The 21,052-nt window shown below is 44.4% G+C and overlaps 1 protein-coding gene across 2 annotated transcripts in view; it reads left to right on the top strand.

Moving 5' to 3' along the window:
* The first annotated feature begins 413 nt into the window (after positions 1-413).
* LOC149328536 (receptor-type tyrosine-protein phosphatase H-like) overlaps positions 414-21,052 on the top strand; it is a 146,290-nt gene continuing 125,651 nt past the window's right edge. The window contains exon 1 of one of the 2 annotated variants that reach the window (XR_016285853.1): positions 414-969. Coding sequence is in view for 1 of the 2 variants with exons in the window: in XM_089562174.1 (XP_089418300.1) it covers positions 856-969 (114 nt within the window). In the remaining variant the exon portion in view is untranslated. The remainder of the gene's footprint in view (positions 970-21,052) is intronic. The other variant, XM_089562174.1, reaches the window with a different exon arrangement.

The following is a 21,052-nucleotide window of genomic DNA, read 5'->3' on the forward strand; positions in this document are numbered from 1 at the left end:
GCCTGCAAACCGGAAGTAGCGGACGCGGGTCGAGCTGGAACGGAAGGGCGGAAGCATTCGCTCTGTCGCAGACTGATGTTGGCAGCTCGAGTGAACCGAGAGCTCCGGCCGCCACCGGAAGTGGAGTCTAATCGAACTTCCGCCCACTTCCCTCTTTCCCCTCACCCTCCTCCTGCCGTCTCACCCTCGCTACCGCCACCATCCGTGTGTTGTCGGTCGCCTGCAGCTTCTCCTGCTGTTATACAGAGGCCAATCATGCATCCCGAGTAGGCGTGAGGAAGTGAATAATTGCGCCTTTCGGCGCGTAGCTTGAGCGCCCCCTCGACGCGAGCCTGTCTGACAATGAAATAACAACGACGGGCATTCCCCAGCTTTTGTTACTTGAAATCAGAGGAGCGTGTATGTAGTAGTAGCAAGCGCCGATTCAAGGTGGCGCCGCGATCGCCCCAGCGTTCCACCGTCGTCGTCGTCTGCTACAGCCCGCAGCTGCGGACTCTTCTAAGGTTGCAGACGACACCACCCCCGCTTTCAGCGCTGGGGACGAGAAGGGGGGGATAGCAGCGACACATGACGAAGGGGGTGGAGAAAGAGAAGATATGCCTTATCGGAGGTCGGCAAACGGTTCCAAAGGTCCCGTGCGAAGCGATTCCCCGCTGCAGCGAAGCATTGTGGCCGTGGCCGACGCGGTATCTATCTCGGTCCTCTGTGTCGCCGCACTGCAAGCAACGTAGCGGACGGACATCACCCGGCGTCCGTGGCTAGAGAAATGTACACGGCTCCGGGGATCGTGCAGCTGTGCGCGTCAACGTAAAATGACATGCCCCAGCGCCGTCCTGCGTTCCGTCTCCTACTCGGATGTTTTCGTTGTTCGTGATGGGGCGTTTTCAAGCCAAGAGCGGGACGCTGCTCGCTTTGTCAGTGGCGTGGACCGGATTTTCGGTGCTTCTGTGTTGCTCGGCTTCTCTGGCGGTGAGTACAATGCCCCAGTCCTAAACTCTTTGATAAATTCTAAGGCATAGTTAGTGTCATTGCAATTTCCGCCTGAAGCACTGGTGACATCCAAAAGAATGCTATTTTAGAAGCCGACCAGCAAACTTTCAGTTTTGAGTCCTGATCGTGCTCTAGTACTAGGTTTACAAACACCGTATTAAACTCTCCTCTGTATGATAATATGGTGAGAATAACTGCACACTATGCTCTGTAAAAAAATCAAGCGTTCAGTAAAGTCTACAAGGTTCTACGAAGATAGTGTTAGCAGACTGAGAGTATATTGAGTTTCTTAGAACTATCGCTTTGAGTATTTCGAACACATGTTGGCGCCACAACACCGGAAGAATTCTGCGAAGGAAAATATAAACCAGAGTGCAGTGCTGAAGCGCAATACAATAATAAATATAAGCTTCAATGTGTTAAAATAGTATCCTGTAGCGCATTACTGTTTTCCAGAAGATTTGTGTATTTCATTGTCATAGGTTTTGGCACAGTACCGTGCTAACAATTTCAGTGTATGGTTAGGTATTTGCAATCGAAATAAAACCTGTGCACAAGATCACTAAAAAGAACAACAACCACACCGGATGTGTAAATCACGGTGTGATGTGGCCCTAAATGTAAGCTGATTAATATAGAGCTTTAAAATTTTGTATTGAAAAGAGAAAATGTGAAGCTGAAGTCGCAAGTTCAAGGATGCACGTAGTATGCACGAGCTCTTTCTTGCAAGGTCCTGTTATGGCGAACAAAAGTGCAGCTGTGTACGTTGAGCAACTAGTACCGGGTTTTAATGTAAACCCGCACTAGTTAGAGACGCGAAATTTGCATTCTTCAGCTCAAACGGCGCAGTTGGCGCATAAAAGGTGCCATTTTTATCTTTGCAGCGAAATTTTTTAGGCAATATATTCACGTGACTTCTTTCCATTGAACTTGTACAGCAGTTCACAACTTTCGGATTTGGATCTGCATTACACAGATACAGATACATAAATTATAACAATGCTTGCTTAGTTCACACAACTCTCCTAACAGTAATAAAACTTAAAATCTGCTGTTGCACTTTTGTTGAGTCCTGCATTTATTAGGACCTCACTCAATTAGATCGTTTCAAATGCGGCAGCTGCGCTTAAATTCAGAAGCACGCGAAAACCATCGAGTGATTCAGTGCGTTTCCCACAAACGGAGATCAACAGAAGCTTATCGCGAGCCGCCGTGTTGGAGCGACGCTATCAAAGCACTGTGACGCGGAGCCAACGGTGATTAAATGTCAGGTGGCAGCAAACAGCTCTATAATTCTCATATCCTGCTGAACAAAAACCGCTACGCTTGCAATAAGAAATATACGGAGTTTGTGCTTGTTGCTGGAATGCCTTGAATTGCTTCCTTGGGCCCGCTTTGCATCGAACTGAACCAAGAAAATTAGGAGTACCAATTCTAACGTGCACATGTCCTAATGGACGTCTGTTGTTTCGCAAAATAGTGGGAAGGTGGCAAAGTTCACTAACTCAATCAACTACAACAATAAACCTTCCAGGTTTTGCTCGTTAGGGTTTCAGTCATGTAATTTTAGGAACAAGTTTTTCAAACACAAATACAAGATAAGCCTCTCACTTCGCACAGAGCCTTTACTTTGCGGTTAAAATTGTCTCTATTAGCCCCGCGAATATCTTATGTACACAGCGGGATTCTAGCACCTACTGAAAGGTTGCATTCCGTGAATAACCGCTACCTGTGTTAAGTTCGGGAAGGTTTGGCGGCATTTATGAGTTCACAGGCCTGCAGTAGGAGTGGGACGTATTACCACGATCGTATTGTTCGTTGGTTGTTTTAATGACGTTGTGCTCCGCTGTTTTTTTTTTGTTTACCAAAAGAACATAGCGGGTCAAAATGAAAAAAATATTCATTAATATACACAGGCAAGTGAAATCGCTACATGGGGCATATCTCAGCTTCAAACTGATGGTTGTTCACCCTGTAGACCCTGCAAAGAAACGAGTGTGTTTACGAAGCCAGAGGAGCGCATTCACGCCATTTGTCTCTCACCCTGAAACAACTCCGCCCTCGCACACACACTATCCTGCTGAGCGACATATATCATGAATAGGTTTATTCATCATGTAGCGGTACAAACGTACAGATAAACCTGTCCGCACAAGCCCTGCTGCCTGTTTGCGCCAATGGGTAGACTCAACAAATGAGTATATCTGACCGGTTCTAGCGCATCAAAGCTCAGGGGGCGATGAACCAAAGAGACACAGACCGCGCTAGGGGGGTATATCTGATCTAACGCGACGTCAGTGGAGTGTGCTTCACGTAGCAACCTGTAATGAATGTACCAGATAGGTGCTAGGAACAAAATAAACCGGTTGCCTAACGCTGTTGGAGAGCTTTAAGGACAGTGAAATTGAGCAATCGTTTTCGCTTAAAGTAGCAGCCGCTTGAGTACTCAAGACTGCTGGCGCAGAAAGGCCTTCAAGACGAAAAGCAACCAAGAAAATTGTCTTTGTCAAAAGTTTAGAGCCCAGGAGGTTTGCTTCTAAGCCTTGTAGTGGTACTCCTGAAACATTTGTGGCAGCCCTACCCATGGCAGAAGACAGGAGCAGAAATCTTTTTACCTTCAGGAAATTTGGAGCGCTGGAGATGCATTACGAACCACACAGTGTGGCTCAGAAGGAAACCCCCTGGGCTCCAAACTTTTGACAAAGGCTGTACTTTTTCAAAGTATTCAATCAATCTTTCCGGTAATATTCTCCCTCATCATCTATTACAGAGTTTTTGATATAAAAAAGACATTCTGGTGAATGTAATCATGCCAGTAAAATTAAAAACAACGAAAAACAGCTAATTATTTGAAGTGAGTGCCTTGTGTTTCTTGAGGTTATGTTAGAAGTGGTTCTATTTTCTACACATGAAGCATAAGCTGCACTTTGCTCTGCATTTTAACTGCTGCCATTATTACAGCGATAGCTGCAACAAAGATGTTTTCTTGTGTCACAGGATTGTGATGTCTTATGGTATGTCTGTTGTAAATCCAAGTTCAGTGAACTCACCCGTGATCTATAGCATTGATCGAAATCTGCGGTCAGTTCTAATAAAACCTGTCATCACTACACGTGCCATCTAGAAGGAGTTGAACTATGTCAACCCATAGGTGCAGGGCAGAGAACCAATGAGCAGAGTGAGAAAACCTTTCGTTGGAAATATTTATTTTCGAATACGGCGTGAATTGAAGGCTTAAGTTTGCTCCTATTTTATTGCTGTTTCGTCCAATTACCCTCAAAGTAGGAGTCATTCAGACGTGCAGTCAACCACCCAAGATGTGTAATTGGCAGCCGATTCCAAAGAAAGTGAGAAAGATAATTTCTTATCTGTGTACGTACGCGTGTGGTTGTGCACTAAACTGTGGCTTCATCCGGCATATAAGAATCCTCAAGTGACTTTTCGCTAATCCGCCTCACGTCTACACTGTTTCCGTTCAGTCTTAACTGGCATCAAGCCTTAAAGGGTAGGTAAAATATCCTTAGTTGCTTCCCTTCATGGTTTGAAGACTTACCTTCTATCAAATCGATTACGCTACCACTGATTGCCTTTTTATAGGCGTGTTCTCTTTGCCTGTTCCTAATTCGCATTCTTAAGTAGCCCAAAGGAACCAAAAGAAGAATGTGTACACACACGCGTACACATTCGTGTACGCGTGTGTGTAAAAGAGACGTCACCAAGAAAAAGTTTATGGGCCGCTCGGTGCTCTGCTGTTTTACTTCTTTTGGCATACTGCATCATCTTGTGGTTGTCTCCCTTGAGGAGCGATAACTTAATAGTATAGATTTTCACCTACATCTAGAGGAGGCTCAAACTTGGATTGAAAAGTAGAACACGTTTCAAACATGTTTTCGCGAGTAAATCAAATTTGTTAAATTTTCCGCGGGAGAAGCAGTATCTATCGGATCTATTTTCAGCTGCTATTTGCATTTCACCTTTTGTCTATAACATGTAAATATTTTTTGCGGGGTGCACTGCTGTGTTGCGTGCATTAACGCGTTGAAAACAACCACCAAAATACTTGCAGTATGTTTTCGAAGCTTGGTTATTTAGTACACAGCATGAAATACAACCACACGACTTCAAGGACCAAGCGAAAATTGTTTAATATCCCAACCACTGTAAACTGAATTATTTCATGCAGACAACATAAAATAAGGTAACTATTTAGCAGCAAACATATTAGTGCTGTAGGCACTCAAGACTAGTGAAAAAATCAAGGAAACACGTCTTGTTGTTTAGACTGAAAACACAAACCAAAACACCAAGGAATATTTGAATCAGTGGACTAGCTGAAAGTCAGAAAGCCATATCTGGAATTTTTTAAGGAATAGGCTTCACTATTGTTGCATTTTTTTTTTCTGTAGCACTGTGTTAGTAATAAAAAAAAAACACAAGATGTGTAGGCGTTGCACTAAGCGACCCATTTCCGCAGGTGCGCTGTGAGTTCTACACAGGTTTTTTTTTTTTTACCAAATAGGCTAGTCCAGAATATCTGTTGCTCATGAGTATTCGATATGTACATTGCCATGAAACTATTAAAATGTGACATGGAAACTGGACCACGTAGAAGAAAATCCGCAGTACACCCTCCACCTCAGAGCACAATCAAACTGGCAGGTTTTCTTCGACCACATCAGATTTCTTTTAAATACGTTAAAAGGAGCTCAGCGGTAGGTTGCGAACCATTCCTTTCCGAGACAAACAAAATGACTTGGTTTCTACATATCACCTTCTTAATTTTCTGAAGAAGAAATAACAGTAGCAAGAGAATGGCTTTCTCCTGGTGTCTTCAGTTAATCTTCAGAACCATGTGTTATTTGTTTTTTTTTGTACTATTTGTCATGCTCATGTTCATTTCTTCTTTTCAAATTTAGCTAGAATAACAATAACTGATGTTTTCTGCAAAAGCAGCTTGGCCCTGTGTCTGCCATTAAATGTTATCCTTGTCATTTTCTCTAATCGGCAATGCGTACTCTTCAATTTAGGCTGCGTTGTTATGCATTTCGTCATCACCCACCATTAACCCTCCTCCCCTCTAACACTTTCTTATAGATAACCAAAACCAAAACCTGGGATCTACCACCATCATTGTCAATGTACTATGGAGTTCGACGTTCTCGGCCTTTAATTGCAAAGTTAGTTGAAAAACTAAACTTGCTTCTATTAAAAAGCCGCCCCTTTCATGTAGGTTGCTAGTGCAAAGCTCGTCAAGTCTGACTAAACGACTGAAGTAGAGGTCTTGCCACTTATTTACGGTAAAGGGTTGTCGCTAAAGCGCCCCAAAGGGTTTCGTATGCACAAGTACCAACTTGACATTCTGCTTTCAAAGCTTCGTCACAGGGCAAATAAACAAGACGCACCTCAAATAGATGATAAAGCGTCAAGTTCGGAACCTGGCAGTCTGGATGCAGCTCGTACATGTTTGAGACACTTTGAAACGATAAGATAAGCCGAAAGGGACCTTGGCTTCTGTCGTTGGCCCTCTTGTAGCTATACAATATCACGACGTGCGCATAGAGAGAGGAAAACAAGAATTCCCATAGGATACACAGGCGTACCTAAGCGTCGCGTCAAAGGGAGAAGTATGGATAATATCTATACTTCTCTCTCTATACTAAGGTCTTCAGCGTGCGCACCCGTCGAGATGGTGATCGGCCAGAACCGCCTCATGGAATTCAGCAACGTCAACGTCCATCCCACACTCGCCCTGCTGTTCAACCTCAACACGCTACAGCTCGAACATTTCGTCGGACAGAGTACCCACGCCTCGGTGTCGGGAATGCGGAACGACCGCGTGCTGCTCGAAGTGGAAGTAGCTAATGTCCAGACGACTGAGAGCGCAAAGGTCACGGCTTTCTCCATCCTGGCCGCCCATATGCTCCAGCTATCCGCATCTAAGATTATTGTGCTAGTGCCTCTCCCTCCTCGCGTATGAGATCACGCCGGCCGAGACAGTGGATCCGCGCCCGTAGCCGCTAACTGCTATATTCACCTGCACTCCTGCGCCTCTGCAAGGGCATTCCATGAACAGCAGGTGTTCGTGCCCCAAAATCCCGTGCCTGGGGGGAAGCGGCTGTCGGTCCCCACGCCCTGCCGCGCCGAGGGCGGTGGTTTCTATAGGGCGGGAGCAATGCCACATTCGTGGGCATTCTCGTGGCGCCGTCTCCCGGCCGAACTGCCTTAACTGGTATTCTGGCTAGTCTTAGCCATGGTGGCGAGCAGTGTTTCTTCTTCGTCACTTCTTCGTGTTCCGCTCGGGAGTTCGCTGCTGCCTGGCGCTTCCCAGTAAAACGTGTCTTGGCCGTCCCGACTGTCTAGCTGTGACAATATGTTTAATTTACTTGTGTTGTTATTTTTTTGTTCGGACAGAAATGATATGTTATTCGGGACCCTTACAAATACCTTAACATATAAATACCAGCGCAAAACAGCAGGACTTTGGTATTTGCGCTGGTATTTATTTGTTATGGATCACGAACTAGCCCGCACCCTTACCCTACCTTAAAATTAAGCGTATAAGTTGTCGACCGAGGCGGTGCCAACGTCTAACGCAGTCCAGATGACGTCAGCGCCCTAATTCTACAACTCCCTTGACTATGCATACTGCAAGGATGCCAAACCGTAAAGCTAATACCGAGGCTCTGAGCTTTGCTCTCTTTGTCTAAAACTCTTTATTAGGTGGAGAGCCCCAAAGTTGTGATAAAGCACGGAAGGGAGCAAAGGCAATCGCCGAATATTCAAGCCATCTTTCCAAAGAGGTCGCAGCGTTTGCAGCGGGCAAGGAAACCTTACAAGTGTAGAACGAATGCATCGAAGGTAAACGGGACAACAGGCTGATATTTTTCAAGCGAGAAAATTACCCGCACGAACATTAGGTAATGTGGACATGCATTGGGGTGCAGCTGTCTGCTAATAATAAAATGGCGATGAAAACTTATGAAACTTGGGCGCAAAATCATGAGAATCGACATATTAAGGCGGAAGCGTTTAATGCCTCATCGTTGTAAGCAGGAGCTGTGGACAGAAATGTCAGGCTTTTCAGTTGGTCGAACTGGTCGTGACGTCCCAGTGCGTGAATTTCACACGGGGCCAATTGTACTTCGGCTAGCAGCCATGCAACCAGTTAAAGGGATGGTACAGTGATGTTCCAAGTGAACAAATAAATAAATAAAACCGGGTAGGAAATTGGTCGAGTTTGGGAATCGAACCAGGGTCTCCTGAGTGCGAGACGAGCACGCTAACCCCTCCTCCATGCCAACTCGATGGTTTGGAATGAACAAAGGCGCGTCTAGTGAATACGGTGTCTCCGTTCACTCCCATCCTCATACCCTCCCGTTACGGCGAGGTTCAGATGTCAAACGATATATGCGAGACAGATACATTTCCTTCCTTAAAAACCAATTTACCGACGAGCAAGGCGTACAGCCGAACGAGCGATGGCGTTCTGTGGACTCCCTGGCAGCGTTGCAAGGCGCTGTCGCATTCCAGGCGAAATTTAACATCTCAGCCACACATCAGTGACACAAGTAGCAACACCACGCTTAAGGCTTTCGCCTCACCACACTTTAGGTCAACAAAGTGCCCCCCCCCCCCTCCTGAATTTTTTTTAGCTTGGCAGGCTGCAGATTGGGCGTGAAAAAAAATAAAAGTGCGCTAGAGAAGCATTCAGCGCTACCTATGTATATTTCACAGCAAGATTTCGTCGATAGCTAGAATGTTTAGAGTACTTAATGTCTCGAGGAAGAAGTACTAAGGGACAGGTTTCACTTCATTAGCGTTACATTAACTTCGATGTTCAGGCGTATTTTGTGGTGGCCTGCAAGAGAGTATAGTTTTTAAACATTCGCTATTGTGACGCTCAAAAGAACACAGATAGGCCCTTTTTGCAGTGTTATGAAACGAGCTGAACGTTTAAAATACAAAAGTTTTGCGATGTCAAACTTTGCATTCTGCTGCTGAGGATTTTAGCTTACTTCCTTTCTGTACTCTACCCAGAATGTATCCAACTCACCGTTCACTCTGTTAATCTCGTCATTTGAAATGCTTTAGGGTTCTGAAGATGAATTGGCAAATGAATATTTTAGAGATAGGCATCCCAGAACAGAACACAAAATGTAGCTGATTCCTTAAAAACCATTACCGGCCCGATTACGACCCCTGGAACACAAGTATTCCTCTCATGGACCTAACATTAAACCTGCGATGAGCCCGCAATGACAAATTATACAAGAATTTTTTTCTAAACCAACCTTTACATGTGTCTTTCCAGGGCTGTCCGCACCATAATTGCTCTTCTTAGAATCTAGAAATCGAGTTCATGCGACAAAGAACACTACTACATGACGCGTGGGTGATGTGCTCACAATGAACGTGGTTGAGTTATCCTTTGGCTTCGTTGGATAAAAACTTACAGGCAAAAGTATTAAAGTTGAACACGGTAGCCGGGTTTCATTCATGTGAAATGCCTTTGTTATGTAGTAAATACACACTACAACAGATACCAAAAAAATCAAGAACTGCCACCCACTCACAGCCCAGAAAGTGAGCCTTTCACAAAACATACCCCGGGGGTCCTGGCTGGCTTATACGCCACAGCGCAATATGTTCATTTTTCTTATGACGCACGTTCATTCTATTTTTCCTTTATTTGTGCAATGAAACACCTGTTGCTGCAGTGAACATGTCTGTTGGCGGGAGCGGAGCTCAATGGACACAACACAGCGGGTTACTTTTCGCCGTCACCTAGGCCCATTTCGTCCTCTTGTTACGCTGAACCGAGGCACATGCACTGATAAGTCAGCAACAGTTTTTATAGGCGAACAACAGTTTTTATAGGCGAACGACACTGCAATTCGGTCAATTTATTGTGGCACTGTAGCAATTTCTTGTTGCAATTTCATGTTGTTCTTGCATTTTACCGCAATAACCAGTAATTGCATGATACACTGACGCACTGATACACTGATAAAAACAGTTGCGCACCCTATCGACACCATTGTTTCCTCTAAGAGCAAGGTATCTTTTCCAAGCATACCGCATTACAAAGGCTGAGCAAGAGGACTGGCACCATTAGACAGCCCCTAGCAAGACTGTCGGATTATTTTTAGCGCCGGGTTCTCAGCCTTCTAATGACTTCTGCAGGTCGGATGCTGTTCGGTTCTAAACATTTTATGGTTTACGCCCGACATCCGGACACACTGGGTGTCAGAGAGATTGGAGTGCAAACGATCTTATTCTCCTTCCTTTGCCTATGGCCGAAGAACTGGTTGGAATAGCTGTAACTAGCACTGCTCCCCTCCATGGCAACGCTCTCTCCGAGGCACATACTGACCGCTTGTCAACGCAGGGAACATCAAATCAATGCTTTGGTCTCGGATTCATCATGTGTTCGTGACGGCACATCAACCACATTAGGTTCACTGTCTACCCACCGGAGCAAAACATGAGGCCAGAACTAATCGATGAAAGCTGTCTTTCTCTTATCTGCATATAAACAGGACTGGAAGGGGAAGAAGTGAAGTTTGGTGCAGGAAGTCTCATCTTAGGGAGCATATTTGCAATTCTTCGTTCGTCAAGAAATACGCCACATCATCTGCATTTCAAATATGCTTCCAAATAAAAATTAATCATTAAATATTCGTAATAACAATGTTTAACGAATACGCTGTGGTAGAATATCTTGGCTTAATTAACATGGCCGTTGGTGTCATAGTATAAATAAAGTGGAAAAAGCGACTTTAGACTCATTAGCTTTAGGCAAAGCATATTGATGGGCATATTAGTTGTTCGGTGTTTTGGTCTGAAAGCTATTCAAATGCTTTAGTGCGAGAACTGCATTCGGAAGATGATATGATGTGGTTAAAGAATCCATGTCACTTTCTAGCCTCAAGGGAAATAGATAAGTGTTTGTACGCTTTTTTTTCTCCAGGTAGCACAATGTTCTCTCCCCTGGAGTGACGTCAGAAGCATTCTGGCAAACTAAATTAAGTACTCCGGCAGTTGAAGAGGCACTCTATCTCTTCGTGCTTGTTTCTAATTCTCATTTCCAATCTTTAAACTAGCGCACTTGAGCGTAGATATGCGTTTAAATCCCTCGGAACTGTCGCCAGAGGACAGAGGATTTCACGTTAGCTTGTATGCTACCAAGGGCGTGCTTCCACATGCAGGGTAGCCGACCTATATATGTATATATTTAAGTATGCATGGATGTAGTACGTATATATGCTGTATGCATTCAAGTTCAACAGCACGCGGAATAGACTTGGGCAGGGCATGTATTGCGACTGGATTCCTAGGGAAGATAAGTGTAGCAGGGGGTGACAGAAAGGCGGGCGGTGAGATTAGGAAGTTTGCGGTGATGGGGTGGTAGCAGCGGGCACAGGACAGGGTTAATTGCAGAGATGTTGGAGAGGCCTTTGTCCCGCAGTGAGCGTACTCAGGCTGATGATGGTGTTCCCCGAGTCCACATCACCCCTTCCAGTTCTGTCAGTCAGCTATTCATGATAAGTACGGACGCATCCGCGAAGCGCGCTACCTTCTCCCACTGTCCATGTAATTCCTTTCTTCTTGAGGCCAGGAACTTGCAAAGCATCCGCTCCAACATCCTCCTTCACATTTAGGAGCACCGTTCCTCACTATCCAGCCCAAATCATTCTTAACCCTGCTTTAGTCTAGAACACGGAAGTACATGCATGCATGCAAACATACACACATAAATACACACACATACACACACATACACACTTACATACATACATACATACATACATACATACATACATACATACATACATACATACATACATGCATGCATACATACATACATACATACATACATACATACATACATACATACATACATACATACATACATACATACATACATACATACATACATACATACAGTCGGGGACAAAAGTCTCTGGACCACGTGTTCCTCAAACGAAGCTTATAACTCTACTATTATTCGGCGGCTAGAGAACACACTTGCGCAGGTAAAAGTTAAATTTTTGTTCATTCATCTCCACAAGTGCGGTCTCCAGCCGCTGTCTGATAGTAGAGTTATAAGCTGCGTTTGAGGAACACGTGGTCCGGAGACTTTTGTCCCTGACTGTACATACATACATACATACATACATACATACATACATACATACATACATACATGCATACATACATACATACATATATACATATGTACGTACGTACGTACGCACGTACATACATACATACATAGATACATACATACATACATACATACATACGTTCGTACGTACGTACGTACGTACATACGTACATACATACATATATACATAAATGCATACATACATACATGCATGCATACATACATACATACATACATACATACATACATACATACATACATGCATACATACATACATACATACATACATACAGGGTCCGTCAAAAGTTCCAAGGCCACAGTGTTTGCTTTTGAGCAGCATAGTCGGGCTGTTGAGATACCCTCGAAGCTCAAAATATCTGTAGAGAATAGAAGAAGGATCGTTCTACCATTTGAGAACCTCGATAGCTCTATCGGAATGTTAAGTGCCAGAATATACCGATGAAAAGTGGACCATGTGGCCTCGGAACGTTTGACGGACCCTGTACATACACTTTCTGCCCCATGCACATTGTCTGGCCCTTTGCCCTGCCCGGGTCGCGTTAGGGCTTAAATTACTTGCGACAGACTGGAGCAAGTTGGTTAGTCATGCTCGTGACATCGACATTACACCACGTTAACGGACTGCTGGTAAAGTTTCGCCTTCTGTTTCTCTCCATAAACACACCGCGTAATTTTCAGTGCAACATGCATATGAAAAATGTTCGCCTCGCGCCAAACCGCTGGCGTGCCGCCAAGGCCAACGACTTGCCTATCCAATGCGCGCAGCGTCGGAGGCGTGATTCAGTGCCGCCGCTTCCGCTAAACGGGGAAGAAAAGCGTCACTCGCGTAAGGGGGAACTTCTGTGTCGCGGAGATGTCATCGGAGGGAAACAGGATGCCGCAGCGACGGCACTTCTCGCTTCTCCCGAGCCAGATGCCCCGTCGGCGTGGTCGCAATGCGAGACTGGAAAGAATGCGTTGTCGAGAATGCTGTCGGCTCACTTCTTCTGCGGAGAATGCAAGCGGCCAGCTCATGATTTCAACCAGAACAGTGTTTTCCACTATATGAAATTTCATTGCCAGTATGCTTGCACTTGCAGCGGGTATCTATCTATACGAGGGGGTACCCAAAAGAAACCGGACTAAATTTTTTGGTCGGCAAAGCTTCTGTGGTACCGCGTTTTGCCACTAGGAGCGCATAGAACGAACATTCCAGAATCAATAAGCCGAGTGCCGTCGTTGAAGGAGGTCAGACTAGTTTAGGCATGGTTTTAGAGTGACGACTGTTTTGTGTGAATGTCGTTTTTGCAATGGCTGATTTTCGTGAACAGCGTGCGCCGGTGAAATTCTGATTTTTGCTCGGAAAAAGTTGAATGGAAACTCTTTAAATATTAAGAAAGACGTACAAGGACGATGCTATGGGGACAACTCAAGTGTTCCTGAATCGAATCCTGAATCAAAGGAACAATCATGCCAATGGAAAACTTCAAATTCACCTCACCTTAAGAAAGCTCGTAAGGTGAAACCAAACCTCAAAACAATGCTGATTTGTTTTTTCGACGTGAGAGTAGTCGTCCATTGAGAATTTGTTCCGCAGGGTCAGACAGTTAGGCAGGCTTTCTACTTGGATGTTTTGAAAAGATTGGGCAAGAGTGCGCGGTGGAAGCGGCCAGATTTGTGGCGGTCGGGTGACTGGTTTTTCCACCATGGCAATGCCCCTGCTCACACAGCCCTGTCTCTACGACAATTTTGGAACAAAAATGGCATGACCCCTATTCCTCAAACCTTATACTCTCCTGACCTTGCCCCGTGCTACTTTCTTTGTTTCCTAGAATGAAGAAATAGGTGAATGGAAAGCGTTTCGCTGATGTTGCTGAGGTGAAGAAAAAAAGGACGGAGGCACTGTCAAGCATCACAAAAGATGAATTTAAACAATGTTTTGAAAAATGGAATGAAAGATTCGACAAGCGTATCATTGCAAGTGGGGAATACTTTGAAGGAGATTGAAGGTCTGTGCTTAAAATGTGAACAAATAAGTTCAAACAAAAATAAGTCCGGTCTCTTTTGGGTACCCCCTCGTACAATCTTGATTGAGACAATATTTATGAATGCGTATGTATTTATGCAATTATACATGAATCCACAGCTAAGAATGTGCGGAAAGGGGGCGTAGAGTTAGCCGGAAATAACAACTAGAAACGCTGCCAACTACTTTGATGCCCGACGAGTTATTGGGTAATATTAGACCCATGCACTTTACGTAGCGATATGGAGTCTGCAATACGGCCCGAAGAAAATAAACTGAAGTTTTAAACGATGTGTGGAAACCTCGTTTTTTGCACATCTTGCAAAAACAAGTGTAATGCACCATTCTTGGAGGCTGTCCATATCGATGTCGCGAAGTATCCCGACCATCACCGCTTTCCTCGGCGTTAGTCGATATCTTGGGCAACCTCCTAACAACCGACACTACCACCAAGGTATGTCAGGCAGAGGAAGTAGAGGAGCCATTACCTAAGAAAAATCCGCATACGTTCTCAGTGACTCAAAAGAGCCGTCCGAAATTTGTCGACAGCCTCAGTCCACTCGGCCGCCAATGCAATCCCTCAAAAGCCTACTAATTTAGAACCCCACCAGATTTAAATGATCTTGGCCCGCGAGCAATATCCCATCCACGGAACGAAGAAGCTCACAACTACGCTCGAGGATTCGTCGACCTGGCAGTATCTTGCCAGTATCTCAGATCGTCTAGGTAGAGTACGGTAACTTATTACGAACTTCTCTGATCATGTGCTTTGCAACGATTGGCTGCTCTACCCGTCCCCTGATAAATAAATACCTTACGAAATCACAAGTAGCCTGAAGACGGCTCCAAACTACCACCTTCATCAACCCTTATATTAACTCCATTATTTGTCCACGAGAATTCTTCCCCAAATGCAAACTGTTTGACCACGAAAAGCCGCCCTAGCTCATGTATTATATGAATGTCCATGCGAGCAAGTCCTGAAAGACATGCAACTTTCGAACGCTGAACACTGCGAGGCCGCGTTTCTCACTTCGTCCCGGAGAGACAACTCCGGATAATGAGACGAGCCTCAGAAGTCGCCATGCATCAAGGGCTCATGGCCACCTGAAGGGGTGTGAGAACCCCCCTTCCTTCCCCCTTTATAGTCAAAACATAAATATCTTCGTGTTGGCGAAATAAACGTTCTCCACTACCACCATAAAAAACATGTTAATTTATTGCAAACTCCTACAAGAGACGATACTTGCTCTAGAGAGAGTAAAGAGTGCAGCGCCATCGGTATTACGCTACAAATCACACCTTCGAGGGATAGGCTTCAGACGGCACGAAATTTTGATGATCCTTTTGAATCAAACATTTACTTAGCACATCTAGTTGCTTTGAAAAGAAAATCACATGAATCGTGAGCGTTCAAGGCTTCAAAAGAAAAGGGCTAGGGAAAAGGGCCGTTGACACCACCTTTTGTTAACGACAGATACCCTGTGCCATAACACTCTTTGGCCACAGATCCACTCACGTCATAAAAATTCACGATCATAACCTTCAAAAGATATCCTCCAACAAAAATGTGGAAAATGAATCCAAGCTAAGCTAGTTGTCGCGCATGTATTCTTAAAATTTGTAAGAACGTCACAGCGAGGACTGGCTGACAAGCAATGAGGAGAAACAAGGCGCCTAAAAGACGTTCGTGTGCAGTCCACTTTTTCCGTCGGCACCTAATCACTGGTGCAGTTTTTCATAGACCGTGAAGTTGTTGTCAGATAAAATTTCTGTTTCCCCTCCTTTTTTGTTCCGCTATCACGTTAGATTTACGTTCTTTATTACCGCCACAGCCTAGCACATTCGGCCCATACACCGAAGTAAATAAAATAGGCCTCGGATGGTGCATTTAGTGATGAAATGTAGTGTTCAAAAACAACAGCCAAACAGTATAGTGCTTTTGGAATGAAATCTCATTCAAACCTCAGTTGAAACTGCTGTCAGCAAAGATAGAAGAGGTATTTTTCACGAGCAATACCTTTTAACCGTCCCGATAGCCTGTCAAAGAAGAATTCTTAGTGCATACAGAGGGAGTTATTGACTAAAAGCGCCTGTTGAGCGTCCCGCAATGCGCAAACAAAGTTGCTCAGTACCGAGACAGTCCACAGAATACTTGGCATATTTAGAAGCACGCACACAGAAGGACAGGTGTCCTAAGTGCGCATACCCACTACAATAAATGTGCGATAAGCAAACGCCGTCTCCTCTTATCTAGGGAACGTAAACTATGGCCTGTGTGCTACCCTGAACATTGTTACGAGGGTGAATGCCTCCTAGATGAGCAGCCAGCCACAAAAGATATTGGTTGAACCAAGAACATTACCTCCATTCCGCATTCTTGTATGACGTAATCATAAAAGCAGCTGTGTTATTTCGTTCCGTCACTATTTAACCTTGCGTATAAGTGTATATGCTCTTCTCATCATGCTCAGTAATCAGTATACGAGAAGTATGCTCTGTGGTAAGTTTTGGTGACGCGCATGATAGACAATGCTTTCAGTTATATCACTGGGGGCAGTCTCAGAGCTCTTAAACCGATAACAATTTTTCAAAAACGCGTCAAGAAATCTAATCAAATGGCACAGTACACCATCCTTCTTCGATTAGATTTGTCTATCGGCTTTGCTTAACCATTCATGGCACCAAGAGTATGCATAATTTACCCTCAAAAGAAAGTAGTTTTTGAAAGAGAAAGCTTATTAATCTAACGAAGGATACAACTTGTTGCCACCCTGTGGAAAGGAGCACATCGCCCAATCGTCATACTGCGCTGCAGAAACCTGAAACTCTCACGGTATCTTCCTCAGAGAGCGACATCACGCAGTGCTCTAACTACTAGAAGCACACTGCAATATGTTACCGTAAACTGCGTTTTTAAAAGGTTTATGGAGTACACATAGAACATTTAAAGTAAATTAACAGAACGCTAACAACAGAATCTGATGCACGCTTCTAAGTAGGGCTAAGAATGTTTTATCCATGCATGGTTCATACAATTCTTGTATTGTCGAAAAGAAGTGTGCTTGAAAGCAACATAGAGCATTTTTTTTATCGCGCATGCTTCGCGCAAAGCTCGCAATGTAAACAACACTAAAACAAGACAATTTTAAATCCTGAACTGAAATAGGCCGCTTTCTATTCGAAAGATTCCGTATTTCAGATCCCACCTTACTTATGAATCATTTGAGAGGAGCACAGGCGTCTCGGCTGCTGTAATTGTCAGGTGCTAAACAGGATCTCACCGGCTCGATCCCACTCATGGGTGCTTCATTCGAGGGACACAAAAGGAAATACTGTCCGTACATCAAATGTTTGTGGGGCTTATTGAACCCAGAGTAACCGAATTTAATCCAGACCCTCCACTATGGCCTTCCTGATATCACGTGTAGTTGTTTTAATAACGCAAAATGAATTGATTTTATAAGATTAGAATGTTAATAAAGTCACAGGTGTAATTAAGAACAAAACTTCTACAAAAGCAATGAATGCTTGAGGTCAATGTTCCGTGGTAAATGGAAATATGTGTAGCGAACTGGCGCCCTTTCTAGCGGAAGATAAGTGGTTATTTTATTTCATCGTGATTGTGCAATTATGGGTCTGTTTGCTCTTTTCTGAGAAGATTACATTCATATCCACATTTATGTTCCTGGTAACGAGCACCATCCAGATTTTTTCTCTTATGTCTTCAAGAAGTCACTCCTCTTTCATCGCTTATTTACAAAAGCTAACAGAAAGTGCACAAGCAAAGGCAATGCAGAATAACTGAGAATTGACTCTCAGTAGTAGGTAATCTCGGAATTGTACCTTTGGCAGTGCTCCCAAAGCGCTGCAAATTGCAAAACGTCATTACTGAAAACACTAGTGACGTAACAATCAGTGTTTTTGTAATGAGAGATGAATAACAGTTCCCGTAAACTGCCTAAGGCGTGCCTTCTAAGATAAGACTCGTGAATGATGAAACAGTCTGTACTAGCATTCTTTTATGCGCAGAGGATTCGCAAACCAAATTACATTTCTTTTTTCTTCGAAATTTTGTTCTTGCATGGCAGGGAAAATTCGTCGAAGAAGTAAAGGAGAACTGCGCAATTCCTAACGTTTGTAAACACGGGCGCAAGAAATACGCACAACTATCGTATTGTTGTAACTATTGGCAATCGAATGGGTTTCAGAGGCTACATTAGAAGTCACTGTTTCATGCAATGAGCAAAAATACTAGTTGGTTTCCAAGCTTGTGGCGCAGCCTGAGAATATTGTCCCGAATATTGCAATACATATTGTTTGCAACCGGTGTGGCCCGAAAATGGCCCTCAGATCGCATTTTATTTTTTTCTCTGAGTTTTAAGTATATTTTAAGATGGCCTCCTGGGCTAATGGAAGGAGAGTTTTGGCCTTAACGATGTGGCAGAAGTGCAGTCGTCCTATGATTGCCTTCAGGGACGCTAGTGGAGAGTCGTAACACTGGTACCATCAGGTTACGTTCTGGCTAGATTCATTTGGCCCGCTGTGTTGATGTGCTGACGAACGAATTCCTATACCAATGCGAAAAAACTAGCCATTATGGATCTTCTTTCGCAGCCGTAGGCGACACAGCCCTTTTGCTTCGCAGCAAGTCGCGACACCTGGCCATAGCTGGAGTCGCATGAAATTTTCCCAGCACTACACAGTTATATGACCCACTGTGTCTGGAGTTTTCATTTTTCATTTATTGGTTTTGTTTGGCCAGTACAGAGACTGCAAACAAGGGAGAGCAAGCTAAAGGCGCCTAGTAGCGCCTGACTGAGGCCTGCCCTCCCCATTGTCGATAGTTGGCGTTGTTTGGTTTTGTTTGGGTTTAACGTCCCAAAGCGACTCGGGCTATGAGGGACGCCGTAGTGAAGGGCTCCGGATAATTTCGACCCCTTGGGGTTCCTTAACGTGCACTTACATTGCACAGTACACGGCCCTCTAGAATTTCGCCTCCATCGAAATTCGACCGCCGCGGCCGGGATCGAACCCGTTTCCTTCGTGTCAGCAGCCGCGTCCCATAACCACTGAGCCACCGCAGCGGCACAGTTGGCGTAGTTTGTCGTGACGAGAATCTTTGTAAGCACCGACACAAGAAAACGTCTAACCCGGTGCGTTTTAGTCCTAAAGTTCATGTGCACTGGCGTGAGGATTTGGGGCTGTCTAGAGTTTGGCCGATCCAATTATGCAGTCCCGTCCTGTGTTTTTCGTGTTCCTTCTGTCCTCGGTCCGTAGCGCTCTGTGAATCTGTTTATTAGGCGTGGAAGTTTGGAACATAGGGGAAGGCTATAGTAAAGGCATCGCTATCACTATTTTCGCCTTTGTCTTCAAGCTAACCAACAACCTACTCGCATTGAACATCATCATCGTCGGCAGCAGCAGCAGTAGTCCAAAGGCGTCCACTGGAGAGCATAGCCTCTCCCATTGACGTTCAATTGAATTTTTTAAAGCCGCACCATGAAGAAATGCTTCGACAAGGACAATTCCTATTGAAAATTCACTATCCTTTCAAAAATAAGCGTTAAAAAATGTAACCAAATCTTCGATTGCTAAGGATGCTTTCTGCTTGTTTTATTATTGGAACATTAGCGTGTTCCATGTGAAGAATGCTAATGTCGTCTGGAAGAGCTTTTATCGGTTGTGTAGTGCAAAATACTTCTTGCTATCTGACGATAACAATAAAACTGCTTTTGACGAAAGCAAATGGCTGTTTACAAAGTACACGCTAATTAGGGGTAGAAACCATACAGAAAACCATTGTGCTTGAATGCTGTTTTCCATGTCCGTGCGAGATCTCAGTAAGCTTTTCGTAAGCCTTGGTAGGCAGAAATTCATTTCTTGTGCAATAGCTTTTACACCGAGCCACGATACGCACGTCTCTCGATGACCGATTCGTCATTCCGTTGCGTGGTCGCGTGACCGCCCTTTGAGCGTGCCGCGCGTGAGGGCGGGTGTGACCACACTTTGCATGTATCGTGAAATCTTTACTGTCATTGAGTGCGATGCGGGGTCGAGAGACGGCCCAAACGCTTCAAAACGACTCTCAGGCGCCGCATGAAGCCGAGAGGTGAGATACCGAAAGTACGCGGCAGGAGCGACATACTTAGCATACGCCGGATACGTTGCCCGCGGACACCTTGCCCGATAACATCTGCTGGACTTTGTCCGTAGATTTGATGGACAGAATAACACAGTGTCTACCCCAGCCGGCGTGGTGCGGGGTTGTAAGATATGACCATCGCCTATCTTTGAATTTTGCTGCTTCGAAGCGCTAACCTGCAAAAAACTATGTGCTTAAAATCCACTGTTACCTGTGAAAGAGACAAAGATTCTATTTCCTAATTCCTCTTTCTCGAAGTAGCCAACTATTTTGCATTAACTCTGCTTTGTATATTAGGTAATAATAGGTGTTAAATTAAAGTTATTCTACCTGTATTATCACAACAAACTAACAATAGAGGAAAGAATTTTAGTTTAGCACACATCTCGACGCCCTACGCGCTCCTACCATACTACAAAAGTTGCCGCGTTTTCATGTAAGACAAATGTTTTTAAGTACTCGTTCTTTCACCATACTATCATTAAGTGGAATGGTTTACCTGCTGACGTTGTCGATTGCGAATCCGTGAATTTATTTTTACAAGCTCTGAATGAAGCATAGGGCTCTTATGTATCCCTGTTTTGGGCCAAATCCGGTGCCTTCGTTTGCTGCCATGTTAGATGTCATTACATGTTCTCTGCCTTTGTAATCGAATTTATGTTGTATGTTCTGGTTTTTGCTCTGTTCGCTAGGTGCTTCTTTTCCGAGGTACTTGTCATTTTAT

This window comes from Amblyomma mixtum, chromosome 9, assembly GCF_055824585.1.
Source record: "Amblyomma mixtum isolate Tamu chromosome 9, ASM5582458v1, whole genome shotgun sequence".
Lineage (NCBI taxonomy): Eukaryota > Metazoa > Arthropoda > Arachnida > Ixodida > Ixodidae > Amblyomma > Amblyomma mixtum.